Source organism: Lacerta agilis, chromosome 12, assembly GCF_009819535.1.
Source record: "Lacerta agilis isolate rLacAgi1 chromosome 12, rLacAgi1.pri, whole genome shotgun sequence".
NCBI lineage: Eukaryota > Metazoa > Chordata > Lepidosauria > Squamata > Lacertidae > Lacerta > Lacerta agilis.
This window is the reverse complement of record NC_046323.1, coordinates 56,274,682-56,289,190: the sequence shown is the minus strand read 5'-3', so window position 1 is coordinate 56,289,190 and position 14,509 is coordinate 56,274,682. Positions and strand designations below refer to the sequence as shown.

Below are 14,509 nucleotides of genomic sequence, written 5' to 3'. Positions count from 1 at the left end.
ATGTCCTCTTGTCATGCTCCCTGTATAAGGATTCGAGATCCGAATTTATCACACCACTCCTACTTAGTATCCCAGGCCGCCCACCAGCGGCCACGCTGTTCTTTCTTTTATCAGATCAAACGACAAAAGTTGCTAGATTCATCGAGGGTGCAATGAGACTAAGGGCCACTATCTGAACGATGATCATAGATATATGTTGGTTCTTTTTATCCATTGTTGTTTTTAATTTGTATATTGCATGTCTGTTGTTGCTATGGCTGTTGGCTATGTGAATAAAGCTTTTATCTTATCTTTCTTAAAGGATTGGGGTGCTTAAAGCTTTAAAAGGCTACAAGCCCCCAAGGTCCCGCTCTGCCTCCACAGGGGAGAGGGCGGTTGTGCTCAGGTCCAGCCAGGGCGTTCGCTGGAGACAGTGGGTTGTCCACTGTGAGAACAGGAAGAGGAATGACGATGAGCCATTGGCCTAAATGAGCTACCAGGCTCCTCAGATGTATGGGGCCACTGGCGAATTTGTGTCCTGATATCGGTTATGGGCCCAGGACTGTTGTGATTTATGGTGACAGAACATATGTGGCTCGCGTCCAGCTGCTGCTGAGGCTTCTGTTTGTTTTACTGCCAAGCTCTGTTAATTAGGCAAAGGAGAGAGCTGCTGACCATAAATCAATGCTGCACTGTGTGTCGTTTGCTGGCTATAGAAGAAAACAGAAACTGCTTGTGCACAGACCGGGTCAGAGGCATTATCATTTCCTCACCTAGAAGCAGGGAATTATCCTATGTGGAGCATACGTATGGAAGACCTGCTGCTGCAGGAAAGCATTGAGTATTTTCTTTAGGTTTTCAACAAGGTAAAGCTGACCCTTGTGTATTTGTCAAAGAGGGAAAGCAACACAAGCTCCATTGTATCTGTTTTGTTGATGATATCCTATTCCTATGGAAGGATGAGGCCATGTACAAGGCCACCCTAGCTGAGTTACACGAGCACCTTGACATGAAAGATCTTGGTGAGGTAACCAATTCTCTCTCTCTCTCTCGACAGAGAGAAATCAGAAAGGTAATATTCTGTTACACCAGACAAAGAAAATGACTGATGTAATAACTAAGCTGAATTTGGTTGATGCTAATCCTGTTGATACACCTATGCTTACAGGTTTTCAGATTGATGATACGGATGAAACCTTTTCTGATGTTACTTTGTTCCTGAAATTCATTGCCAGATGTACAAGACCAGACATTGCAGTTAGCGTGAATCTGTTAAGCAGGCATGCTACCAAGCTCACTATTAAAGACTGGAAAGCATTAAAACACATTGCTTTTTACCTAAGAGGTACTATGCATTACGAACTGAGATTTACTAATCAGAAGTCTGGACTATGCTGATGCAAGTTTCAGAAGTGACCCCATAGATGGTAAGAGCACTTCTTGTGTGTGCTATATGTACAACAACTGTTTATTTGACTGGTCATGCAAGAAGCAAACCACTGTAAGTTTAAGTTCCTGTGAAGCTGAACTTAATGCTATGACGTATTCACTCATGGATGTTGAATGGTTGTTGCAATTGTGTAAAGACATGAGAGTGAGTGTATCTTGTCCTATACAGGTTTATCAGGGCAACAAGTCTTGCTTGGCTTTGCTAAATTCTGAAGGATGTAAGCAAAGAACCAAATACTTGCAAATCAAGTTATTTCATGCAAGAGACTGTATCAAGAGAGGACTGATAATTGTGTCCTATATACCAGGAAAAGAAATTCCTGCAGATCTGTTGTCAAAGGTTGTTAACAAAGAACAACTGAATGTATTTGTACGTGTGTTGCAGATGTGCTAAGTACTGCACCAATAGGTGTCATGAAAAGGGGGAGGATGTTAGTATTTTCATTCTCCTATTGCTGGGTCATATGATCCCATGTTTGCAATCCTTACCATTGTATGTGTGGGAACAGAAGTAAGACTGAAAAACATCTGCTCTTTGTTCTTCTCTCTCTGACTGAGAGGATGTTTGTGTGAGATGCTGCTCGCACTGCTAGTCATGTTTGTTTACTTAATTTGCTGTAAATAATAAAATACTTGATGCAACATATCTGACAGTCTGGCATTTCGCTCTGCTGTTAGCATGCACACAGGTCCATTGGATGTGTGTCACTGGGTGTACGGGACCGCTGCTGAATTTGTGTCCTGATAAGCTGTTCTCACACACAACCATTACACATCAAAGATGTCCTAATCTGACTCCTCTTGACTACATCCCCAACAGGATTGGCACCAGAAGCCTTTACACCTGCCTTTGTGTTTACGTTCTTCCTGGAGGTGTGTCCAACAGCGATGCCTTGGGCTGAGAGTGTTAATTGGCTCTTCATCACTGTCACTAGATAATGCTTCCAGAGTTATCCGACCCATTGGCAGACTGCCCTTGTCTGGGCTAGAATATATCTGAAGGTAGCCCTGTTCTATTTTTAATATTCTGTTGGAAGCCACCCAGAGTGGCTGGGGAAACACAGCCAGATGGGCGGGGTATAAATAAATAAATAAATAAATAAATAAATAATAATTATTATTATTATTATTATTATTATTACTACAGTGAGGCCGTAAGTGACTGCGGAGGCCAGTTCAGGATCCACAGGTCCTTCCACAGTGGGGACATAGGTTTCTGGGTAGGAGATGATCACGGTGAGGGTTTGCCAAGCGTGCCTTCCTCTTACCCAGCCAGGTGGGCAGGGTATAAATAATAAATTATTGTTGTTGTTGTTGTTGTTACCATTGGTGGCTCCATGAAAGGGTCTGAAGGGGGGCAGCACAGTGGTTATGATGTCACACACGTATCACGAATGCAACTATGAAATATCAGCCCTGGGAATCTGAGGAGTCTGGTAGCTCATTTAGTCCAATGGCTCATCGTCATTCCTCTTCCTGTTCTCACAGTGGACAACCCAATGTTTCCATCGCAAGACCTGGCTGGACCTGAGCACAACATCCCTCTCCCCTGTGGAGGCAGAGCAGGACCTTGGGGGCTTGTAGCCTTTTAAAGCTTTAAGCACCCCAATCCTTTGAGAAAGTGTGAGCAGCTCCCTTAGGACCCTCTGGTCCTGCTTCTCTAGTTTCCCACTATGGGCTACAGGGTGTTGGACGAGTTGGGCCTTTGGTCGGATCCAGGTGCAGGGCTCTCTCCTGAGGTCCTATGCACAAATTTCAGGCCAAACTTGCCCCCCCCCTTGATTTATGCCAAATGTTAGAGCAACATTGCAAACATGTTTTCCTCCAGCTCTGCAGTTTCTGCTTGAGCCATTCGAGACGCCAGAAAGTTATTCAGGTGAAATTTCTTCTACTTATAATTATCAAAATCATAGTGATTTCTTCTCCTCAAAGCTCAAGAGTTATTTCTGGAGGTTGCATCAGAAGCACCAACAGCATGACTTTATTAATTGTACCAGGACTGGAAAAGAAAAAATTGTTGCTGATAATATTTCCTGTGTTGGAGACAGACTGAGTCAAAATTAGGATCAGGTGAAGGGCTGGGGGGGGGGGGAGAGGGAAGTCAGAGCTGAGCCCCTGCCCCCACCCCCGGAAAGACACTGCAGCTTTGGTCTTGCGAGAGTTTTGTGATTCTCCTGCTTGGCTGAGTCGGGAAGGAAGAGGAGCAACAGACGTGAAGGAGGCAAAGCCAGGATGAGATCCCTGCTGCTCCTGCTGCTAATTCAGTCCCAAGGAGTTTGTGTGAAGCAGAGGCCAAAATGCCCCATGAATCTGGTCAGAGATCAAACTAATGCTCACAATTACTACCAGCCTGGAGACTTTCTCATTGGTGGAATTGTATCTCCCAAAGATTTTGTAGAATATGATCCCTATGTCTTTTCCCAGACACCCTTTACCAGGATTGGGGAGTAAGTAATTCTTTACAGAGGGATGTCAAAGTCCTTAAGCACCCCATGTCCCTATCTGCGAAGAAGAGAACCCCTTTCCCAAGGCTGGGGAATCTGCGGTCCTCTAGAGATAGCTGGATTACAACTCCCCTCTTGCCTGACTGGCCTTGATGGTTGGGGCTGATGGGGGTTGGAGTCCAGTAAAAGATTTTCCCCAAACCTCTCCTAGTTCCTCGCATCTTCCCAAGTAAAACACTCTCCTTCTCATGCTACTGTGTTGCTTTGGAGGTTGGTGACACAAGAATGCAAGAGAATCTGGTCAGGGATCAAAGGGATCCCCTGAATCTCACCTGCAGGAAGGAGGTGAGGATGGCAGGAGACTCAGGCAGTTTCCAAGCTTCCAAATTTTGATTTATCACTATTCTATTTGTACAATTTATGAACTGCTTAATCAGAATTGCCTTTCAGGAATAAAACAGTTTTGAGAATGAAATGTTAAGAGTGACGTTTGTTGAATCAATAAAACAATAAAACCCAGGATACTTCCCTGCTATGGAGAGAGATCTCTAATAAATGAACAATTCTTCTTCTTCTTCTTCTTCTTCTTCTTCTTCTTCTTCTTCTTCTTCTTCTTCTTCTTCTTCTTCTTCTTCTTCTTCTCATCCTCATTTCTAAGTAAAGATGTTTTGAGGTCCTGCTCCTAACTAACCCACTGGTCACCCTGGACAAAACACCCCCCCTTCTTGAACCCAATTTTTCCTTCTGAATAACAGCTGGGGAATGTATACAACCCCCTTTGAAGGAGCCAAACCCCTGATGCAAAAGCAAAGGCAAGACACTTCCCAGTATTTCACAATTTGGGGGGGGGGGGAGGGCGATTCATTTTCTTACTCAGTTTTATTCTCTGGAGAGAGACTGGGTAGATCTACACTCCTGGATTAGAGAACAAATCTCCAAATCTGTATTGTACAATGGACAGAAAAGGGTTGGATATAAATGCAATAAGATAATTTAATAGAGACTAATCTTTGGGGATAATATTTTTTTTCATTCACCTGCAAATAGGGTTTGAGTCTTTTAAATTGATCCATTTATTGCAGCGACCCACTTGGGTTCTACTGGCACATCTTGTCCTTCCTGTTCACCATCCAGGAGATCAACCGGGATCTCAGGATCTTACCCAACATCACCCTTGGCTACAACCTCTATGAGAACTATTTTGATGTCAGGGTGACTTCCGATGCCATGGTAGAGCTGCTTGCAGGCAGCGGAAGAAACATTCCCAATTATCACTGCGGAGAAGAGAATCCCCTTCTGGCTGTTCTTGGAAGGAGTGATTCTGGCATCTCCAAGGAGATTTCCACCATGTCAGGCATCTACAAAATCCCACATGTATGAATGGGACAGAGGGCATGGAGGGACAGAGAGTGAAACTCTACTTTCTCCTGGGGGAAGTTAAAGGGGGGCACTTTAAAAAGTGGGAAAATCCAGAGCTATGTGCTGGCCATCAGGCCAAAGCTTTCCCCACCTTCCAGCCCTGAGCTGATGCCATGGACATTATCTGCATGTGTCATTTAGTGAACTGAATCGAGAGAAAGATCATGAGTCATGCGGTGGGGAGACTGGGTGCATGAATTCAAGAGTGCTTGGTTCAGTTTTGGTTGCTAGTTTGTTAAAGGTGTTAATACTGTCCCATAGATTATGACTACTCTAGTATTTTGTTAATCTTATAATATCACTTTTGCTGAAATCGTACTGTTTAGCTTATGAGTATTTTTGTGAGTGTTTTATAGAATGTAAATGCTTAACTGATGGTTTGTAAATTATTCAATATGATTTATGTTGCATTTGTGATGTTCTATTGTGTTTTTGTTGTCCATGAGCCGCTTTGTGATTTTTGTGAATGAAAAGCAGCACAGAAATCTAATAAATGGAATGGAATCCATACTCTTTTTTGAAAGTACCGAGCCTTTTCCTACCTGGCCCCCCACCTGACACGGAGGGAGCTGACAGGCAAAGAACTGGCGAGGGAAACCAGGCTGGCAGGGAACATCTCCATCCTTTCACCTATTAGTATCAAGCAAAGCACCCAGAGAACCACAAAGTTTGTTCCCTCAAGGCTGGAGCTGTTGCCCAGTGTGCCTCCTCCTCCTTGCACCAGATTCCTTTCTGCATACTGACCCCTTCTGTCTCTGTGTCATTTTCTGCTCTGTGATGTGGGTGAAACACCTGGTTTTAGGGGAAGGAGGAAGATCTTTTTTTTTTTTATAAGAATTTATTGGCATTTTTCTATAACAACATATACCCACACCCACACCTACAATTAAACAAATGCAAAACAAATAAAACAAATACAAACAATGTCAAGTTTTCTTATTGCATCTTTCTAGAAAAAAAAAATTTCTATTTCCATATCTTGACTATTGACTTCCCCTGCCTTTTCACCTTCGAGTTTATATCCTTAATCTATTTTATAACCATTTCTCCTAAAAAAGAAAAAAGAAATTAAATTCAGTTGTGTAATTACAATCAATTATATCTTCAACATTTTACTAAAAATACATCATCATAATAATACCTCGTCATAATTCTTCTTCATTTATTCTTATCGATTTCTTATCTTAATCTACATCTTGATCTCAATCCTCTTAATCCATAAACTTAATCCACTTAAATTCACTTTACTTATACTCCCCCTCACAGATCTTCACAACTCATTCGATCAAATCTATCTCTCCTATCCTTAAGATTGCTGCTAATAACATAATAACTTGAAATATCTCCTTTCATGTTCAAATAAAAAATATAACAGAAGATTGTTGACAGTATTCACCCTCCGATTTCAGTTTACCATATCAGGCTACCTTAAGTTTTACTTAATGCTTCACCCCACACCCCCTCTGTCCATTATTCTTCTCCTGGTGGCTTCAGCACTAAACTTCCATGTAGCTTCCCTCTCCAAACGTCCACAGATCCAGGCACAGTCCAAATCTCTCCTTGCCACGAGATCAGAGGTATCCATCTCATCATCTCTCAGCTTCTTCGGTTCTTTGTAACATTTCTTTTCTTCTTGTAAATACCTTAATTCTCTGTCCCTGGCCCCCGAGCTCACACCTCGGGGACTGGATATAGGAAATCTTGACGTCGCCTTGGGGCTGCCACCCCCAGAAAGCGAATTTCTTCTCCGAAGTAGCTCACTCATTTCTCTCCAACTTTGCATCAACCCTCTCAGCTCCTTGGCTAGGCATTCTTCCAAAATGTCAAAAGTTTTAAAAGCCTCCTCTGTGGGCAATTGGTTCCATTTCAGACCCCCACACAAGACTTTAACTTTTCTGCAAAGCAGTTCCACCTTCAAGGCAGTGAGTCTCTGTTCATCCGTTAGTCCAGAGTTCAATACCAGTTCAAGGACGAGACCCAACATACTGGCAGAGGAGGAGGAAGTGGGTGTCATATTTCTACTCCCCTCTTTGTTCGTCGCCATTTTCCTGAGCTGGAGCGCAAATACCGCAACTTTAAATGGAGATATTTTCCTCTAGTTAACTTCCCGAAAGAAAAGTTTGCCAGTCTCATGTGTCAATTTTAAACACATTGTAACCAGTTCTGTAGCAGTAATCACTCAAATTGGTTAGATTCTTGAGCTCGAAGGGAGGGAGGCAGGCTGCCCTTCTCCTTCCCCCCGGATCGTCCCAAAAGCACGATTTCTACTCAAATTCTTTACTCACGACCACCGGGTTCCTTTAGCTCCATTCTTCACAGGTAGAACTTAGACGCTCACCGCGGGCTCTGTCGCCGCATTTGCATCCCGGTTGGGGCATGTCCCCGAAGCCCGGCTCCGGTTGTCCCTTCACCCCCACTCCCCCTTTACAGGGGGAGCGAGGGAAGGGTTCGGAGCCTCCGCGGGCGCTGCCGGGGAGCCCAGGGTGCGGGACACTCTTCCCGCACCCCAACCGGAGCCCCGCTTTGCGGTAGCGGGGCTCCTGACCCCCGGGATGGACAGGGCGCTTCGGACCCGAAGCAGCCCTCGACCACCCGGCGATTGCGTCGCCGCCGGAAGTCGGAGGAAGATCTAACAGGATCCCAAGGGACATAGTATCAACTGGCTCTGATCTTGTCTCTACTGCATCTGACTCCTATCTCTGTTCAGGGCTGCTGCATCTGCCAGCTTCCCTTGTTCCTCACCTTCCAACATTCCCCAGCTCCTTCCTCCTTCTGGACTGTGTCCTTACCCCCAACACCACAAACCTGGCTCCATGCTGTCTTCCTCTGCCCCCTCCCTGGAAACCTCTTGAGTGTCTCCTCCTCCTCTTCTCATCTGAACAGTTTTTTCGGAATAAAAAGCCCATTGGCCCCACCAACCCAACTGATATCCATCATTTCAGATTACTAAATATCTACTCCTTTCATGAAAGCCAAACAAACAACCACTCTTTCCTTTCTTCACCAGCTCAGTTATGGTTTGACAGCCCAGGTTCTTAAAGATAAAACACAGTTCCCTTTCGTCTACCAGATGCTCCCCAAAGAGGAAAGTCAGCATCAGGGAATCGTGGAGTTGCTCCTCCATTTCGGATGGACGTGGATTGGCCTCTTGGCTATAGACAATGACAGTGGAGAAAGGTTTGTGAGCACTATGACACCTCTGATGATCAGAAGAGGGATCTGCGTTGCCTTCTCACAAATATTCGCAGAAGAGGATGTAAATCCACTGATGAAGCCAAGTGAAGTTTATTTCAGATGGAGACAAGTTGGGGTATTTGTTTGCTATGTAACTGATATAGTGGAAATCATATTAATAATGGAAATATATATGCAGTATGAGGTGGAAATAGGGGCCAAAGTCTGGATCACAACAGCTTTCCTGGGCATCAGCACTGGCTTGATATTGCCCCCTACACTCTTCCAGCACATTCATGGTTCTCTCTCTTTCGCAATTAAGACCACAATAAGGAGCACCAAACGTGGTTACGATGAATCACTGTCCAATCTTCTTCAGCATTTTTTGGATGAAGCATTTCACTGTTCATATTCCAAGCATGTGTTATCCCCGAAAGGCCGAATAAGATGCAGAGAGAAGGAGGAACAGGAGGCTTTGCCCCAAGAGGAGATTGAGAGAGTCCTGTCTGCAGACAGCTATGGCACTTACATCAATGTCCAGGCTGCAGCCCAGGCCTTGAATGCTGCATTTTCATCTAGACCACGGCGGAAGCTGATGGTGGGAGAAGGAGCCGAATGGGAGCAGGGAAGGCTTCAGCCATGGCAGGTATTTCCTTAGGCATTTTTTAAAAAAATGATTTTATTGTCTTTAGCACAGGTTGTGTCCTTTGAAGGAATCCCCGTGGATACAGAGTACAAATGTTCCACGGGGCCTCTTTTAAAAGACCCACCATGTAATAATCTTATTTATTATTCACATTAATCTTATTTTGCAAAACACCTTGCTCCAAGTGAGGAGCAATAAATGCGGTTGTTTTCCCTGTCATTCCAGCTCCACCCTTTCTTAAAAGAAATCCAGTGTTTAAATATTTCCAGGGGTACAGTATGTTTGGATGAGAATTGGGAGCTGCCTCCTGACTTTGATATTCTGAACTGGGTGATGTTTCACAATGAGTCTCGTGCTCTGGTGAAGATTGGCAGTGTGAGGAGAGAGGCATCTACTGGCATCAAGTTCACCATCAGCCCAGAAGCCATTGAGTGGCCCAAGAAGTTTCACAAGGTAGGGGATGTTGCCGAGGAAGAAGGCCAGGAGGTCCTGCTCCTGCTCTTCCCGGAGCCACTCCTGCAAAATGACCTTTATAAGGGGGAGCCTTTGTGTCCTTACCACTCAGTTTCAGCTGCCAGCACCACTCCTTCTTGACAGAGCAGCTGAGAGGGGAGAGCAATCTTGAGGCTCAAGAATGCGCTAGAGCCCTGGCATCCTGAGAAAAGGCGCACTATGTTTCCCAGCCAGGTCCCTCTCTGTTCACCTGGGGAGGAAAGCCAGCAACACTCAGATCTCTCTCTCTCTCTCTCCCCTGTCCGCCCCCCAACCCAGCATCAAAGGAAGCTGGCTTCCTCTAACTCCCCAAATCTTACACCCAGGTGTGTGCACCCCGTGGTTTGGCATGTGGGAGATTACCCGAATCGTAAAGTTGGCAAAACCACAATAAAGATCTAAACAGCCAATTGGTACAAGAGGAGCAGCCAATTCCTCCCAAAAATGCACAATGAAACCTCAAATATTTAATACTTGTCTGCACAGGGCTGCCTTCAAAAAGCAAGCTAGTCATTTATTTCCTAGACATCAAATGGGAGGTTGTTCCACAGGGAGGGCGCCACCACCAAAAAGGCCCTCTGCCTGGTTCCCTGTAACCTCATTTCACATAGGGAGGGAACTGCCAGAAGGCCCTCGGAGCTGGACCTCAGGGTCAGGACTGGATAAAGGGGGTGGAGACACGCCTTCAAGCGTAGAGGCTCAAGTTTGTTTAGGGCTTTAAATGTCAGCAACAACATTTTCAATTGTATATAAATGTGTGATATAAAACTTGAATGAACAAAAAACCAAAGAGGTGCTTCTGTGCAGAAGGTGGACGGGGTCAGGGGGACAAGAGATCCTGTTGGGTCATTTCCAAACCATGTGGGTGAAATCCAGACACACAAATACCCCTAACACTTTCTCCTCAATGCACCTTCTTTCCCTCTCCTTGTATCATGTTTATTGATTCTCCATGCACCTTCTTATCTTTATGATTAGGCCGTGCCTCGTTCCAGATGTAGCAAAATTTGTCAACCTGGATATGCAAAGGTGGTTCCAGAAGGAAAGCCTGTTTGCTGCTATGCATGTGATCCATGTGCGGAAGGAACCATCTCCAACCAAGAAGGTGGGTGAAAAGGATGACAAGAGAGGGACCATTTTGACTGCACCACTGGGAGCATTGCATGGAAGCAACAGAAAACTGTCTGCCTTAACAAGACAAAATAAAATAAAAAATTCCTTCCGGTAGCACCTTAGAGACCAACTAAGTTTGTTCTTGGTATGAGATTTCGTATGCATGCACACTTCTTCAGATACGAGTGTGCATGCACACGAAAGCTCATACCAAGAACAAACTTAGTTGGTCTCTAAGGTGCTACTGGAAGGAATTTTTTATTTTATTTTGTTTTGACTATGACAGAATAACACTGCTACCTACCTGTAACTGCCTTAACAAGGTGAAGGTCAAGAGGTGTTTCTCCAGGATTATGCAGAAAACATAGAATGCAACTGATGTGAAGAGGTCTTTGCCTCTCAGTAGATCCTAGATCACCACCAGGGACTGGGCAGAGGAGGAATGGTGGAGACCATCCTGACCTCCCCATCCTGACCCTTCCAGAGAAGAAGAAGACAGTCCAGAATTACAACAGGGGTTTGAGGAAGCTCAGAGGCAGATGAGGGGAAACATTGGGAAATAAGGGGAGAGGAGGAGGAGGAAGGGGAAGCAGCAGGGGGGCAGCAATGTTTTTAGAAAGCATTCCAGAACCCCCCTCTACCAGAACCCAGCAAGCCTTGCAAGTTTCAGAGCAAAGAGCTCAAAGGCAGAGGGCAAAGATGAATGAGAAAGTGGGAGAGTTGGGGGTGGAGATTCACTTGGGATGACGCCATTCTCCAAGAGGCTGGGTTCTATAGTCTCTCTCTGTAGATCCCTTGTCTTTGTACGTTCCTGAGCTGAAGGAGTTGCTGGCAGCCGCCTGACACGATGTTGCTGTGGTGATCAAAATGAGAAAACCCTTGTGCATCACCTCTGCCTCCTTCGAGGAAATGCAAGATGTAAGGGTGCCCTTCGCAAAAAAGGAACAAAGCATTTCTTGCCACTCTTTAGCTCTTTAGTCATTCATATTTCCACAGCAGAGGTGGTCATGCATGTAAGGGATGCTGAGGCCACTCTTTCTCTTCCTCAGATGCAGAACGCTGCACCAAATGCCCAGAAGATCAGCATCCAAACAAGGACAGAGATCAATGTGTCTCCAAGATTATCACCTTCCTGGCTTATGAAGACCGTCTGGGGATCACCTTAGCTTCCATTGTCCTCTTCATATCTTCTACAGCAGGCATTGTGTTAGGAATCTTCATTAAATACAAAGAAACCCCAATAGTCAAAGCCAACAACCGGGACCTCTCCTACATCTTGCTCGTCTCCCTCCTGCTTTCCTCTTTGTCCTCCTTCCTCTTCATGGGGCAACCAAGACTAGCGACCTGCCTTCTCCGACAAACGGCCTTCAGCATCATCTTCTCCGTTGCTGTTTCTTCTGTCTTGGCCAAGACCATCACCGTGGTGCTGGCCTTCCTGGCCACAAGACCAGGGAACAGGGTGAGGAGATGGCTAGGGAAGAGTCTGGCCACCTCCATTGTCATCTCCTGTTCTGGTGTCCAAGTTCTCATCTGCACCATCTGGCTGGGCTCTTCTCCCCCCTTCCCAGAGCCCGACATGCACTCCCAGGCGGAAGAGATCATCTTGCAGTGCAACGAAGGCTCTGTGGCCATGTTTTATGTTGCCCTCGGCTACCTGGGCTTCCTGGCTGCCATCTGCTTCACGGTGGCGTTCCTAGCCAGGAAGCTGCCTGGCTCCTTCAACGAAGCCAAGCTGATCACCTTCAGCATGCTGGTCTTCTGCAGTGTTTGGGTGTCTTTTGTGCCCACCTACCTGAGCACCAAGGGCAAGTCCATGGTGGCCGTGCAGATCTTCTCTATGTTGGCCTCCAGTGCTGGGCTCCTGGGCTGCATCTTCCTTCCCAAGTGCTACATTATTCTGCTCAGGCCTGATCTGAACACAAAGGAGCATCTGGGAACAAGAACTTAAGATGCCATCGGATTTGTAAAGTGTTCTAGGTTGACTTCTTCCTGAGAGATGGATTGGTTTAGGTACTGTCTGTGCTCATCTGACAGTGACTGAATTATAATAAGAACAGTAAACCACATACTGTATATCTGTGTGGCCGGCCGGGGGCAAGGACGACCCCCCAGGCTTACAACAGGAATGTTTCCAGTTCATCTCTCCCCATCAGCGATGAGTGTGCAGCTCTAGGGAGTTCCGACAGCCTTTCCTAACTATTTATTATGACCTGTGTCTTGGAGACTCTGGGTACATATTCAGAGTCCAGCAGAGATAAAACACAGACTGAGCTAGGCAGAGGTTGTGCACTAAAAAGCTACTTTATTAAGCATTTGTTGTTGTTCAGTCGTTCAGTCGTGTCCGACTCTTCTTGACCCCATGGACCAGAGCACGCCAGGCACCCCTATCCTCCACTGCCTCCCGCAATTTGGCCAAACTCATGCCAGTCGCTTCGAGAACACTGTCCCACCATCTCATCCTCTGTCGTCCCCTTCTCCTTGTGCCCTCCATCTTTCCCAACATCAGGGCCTTTTCCAGGGAGTCTTCTCTTCTCATGAGGTGACCAAAGTACTGGAGCCTCAACTTCAGGATCTGCCCTTCCAGTGAGCATTCAGGGCTGATTTCTTTAAGGATGGATAAGTTTGATCTTCTTGCAGTCCATGGGACTCTCCAGAGTCTCCTCCAGCACCACAATTCAAAAGCATCAATTCTTCGGCGATCAGCCTTCTTTATGGTCCAGCTCTCACTTCTGTACATTACTACTGGGAAAATCAGTGATCTGTAGACAAATGTAAAAAATGCATCCAACATTGGGAGGGGCTGCAGCAGGTCAGACAGGTTGCAAATAACAATATGTCAATCAGTGTACTGATTTCCACACAGTCTTCCAAGACCTGATAAGAATTAACGAGTCTCTAGCAGTTTTGGGGGTTTTATTTGTTATGATACTAAGGTGTTTCTCCTTCAAAGAGGAAGTGAAAGTATCCCTCAGTGCGCAATTGACGCAGCGGAGAGTCCCATTCACAGAAACAGCGAGAACTGGCATTGGGTGGGGGGCTTTTGTTGCAGGATTTAGTACTTTGAGAGGACATGTCGATGGGAACATGGGCATGCTTCCTCTTCTCTCTTTGGCAATCGCTCATAGCCCAGTAAGATGGTTGTGCATGAACACAGTCTTAACGGTGAGTCCGTAAGTGACTGTGGAGGCCAATTTTGGACCCACACGTCCTTCCGCAGTGGGGACATAGGTTTCCGGGAGGGAGTTGATCACGGTGAGGGGTTGCCAAACGTCCTTCCTCTTACCATCGGTGGGTCCATGAAAGGGTCTGAAGGGGTGGGGGGCAAAGTGGTTATGCAGGAACAGTCCAATCAGGCTGCAGGAGGGCAGTTGAATCAGCCAATCACATGGGACCCATTGTGTAAATAATGTATATGTAGCCAGAGGTTTTGGGGGGAAACACTCACTCACTGTTTACCATGAGCTGAAATAAAGAGCAGGAAATCAACACTCAACTCTGAGAATCTATATATAAAAAAATGTTCCCATTGCGTGCGCGGCCGACACCACCTTGCTCCGTAACCACTGGACCAAATCACATCAAATTTAGGACAAAGCGTAACATGACCATGGAGGAAGGATCTGGCATAATAAAAATTTAAAAAAACAACACCTGTCATGCCTAAAATATAGAATAAAGGCAAAAAATGGCGCGCCTATTATACCTCACCAGCAGAAGGAATGAAGACTCTAACAGTATCCAATAGAAAGGCGGATTGCCTGTTGACGTCATCAGACCTGCGCCAAAAAGAAAA

General features: G+C 45.7%; 1 protein-coding gene across 1 annotated transcript; it reads left to right on the top strand.

The window, feature by feature from the left end:
• Positions 1–946: 946 nt before the first annotated feature.
• Positions 947–12,664, top strand: LOC117055485 (vomeronasal type-2 receptor 26-like). The gene is made up of 6 exons (XM_033165019.1): positions 947–1,006; positions 5,007–5,246; positions 8,884–9,111; positions 9,478–9,564; positions 10,582–10,708; positions 11,766–12,664. The coding sequence occupies exons 1-6, from the start codon at positions 947–949 to the stop codon at positions 12,662–12,664; spliced, it is 1,641 nt and encodes a 546-aa protein (XP_033020910.1).
• The last annotated feature ends 1,845 nt before the right edge of the window (positions 12,665–14,509 follow it).

Coding starts and splice junctions, on each gene's coding strand:
- LOC117055485 (XM_033165019.1), top strand. CDS start 947: ATGTACAAGGCCACCCTAGCTGAGTTACACGAGCACCTTGACATGAAA. Junction 1,007..5,006: donor ACATGAAAGATCTTGGTGAG/GTAACCAATTCT, acceptor TTCACCATCCAG/GAGATCAACCGGGATCTCAG. Junction 9,565..10,581: donor GGCCCAAGAAGTTTCACAAG/GTAGGGGATGTT, acceptor CTTTATGATTAG/GCCGTGCCTCGTTCCAGATG.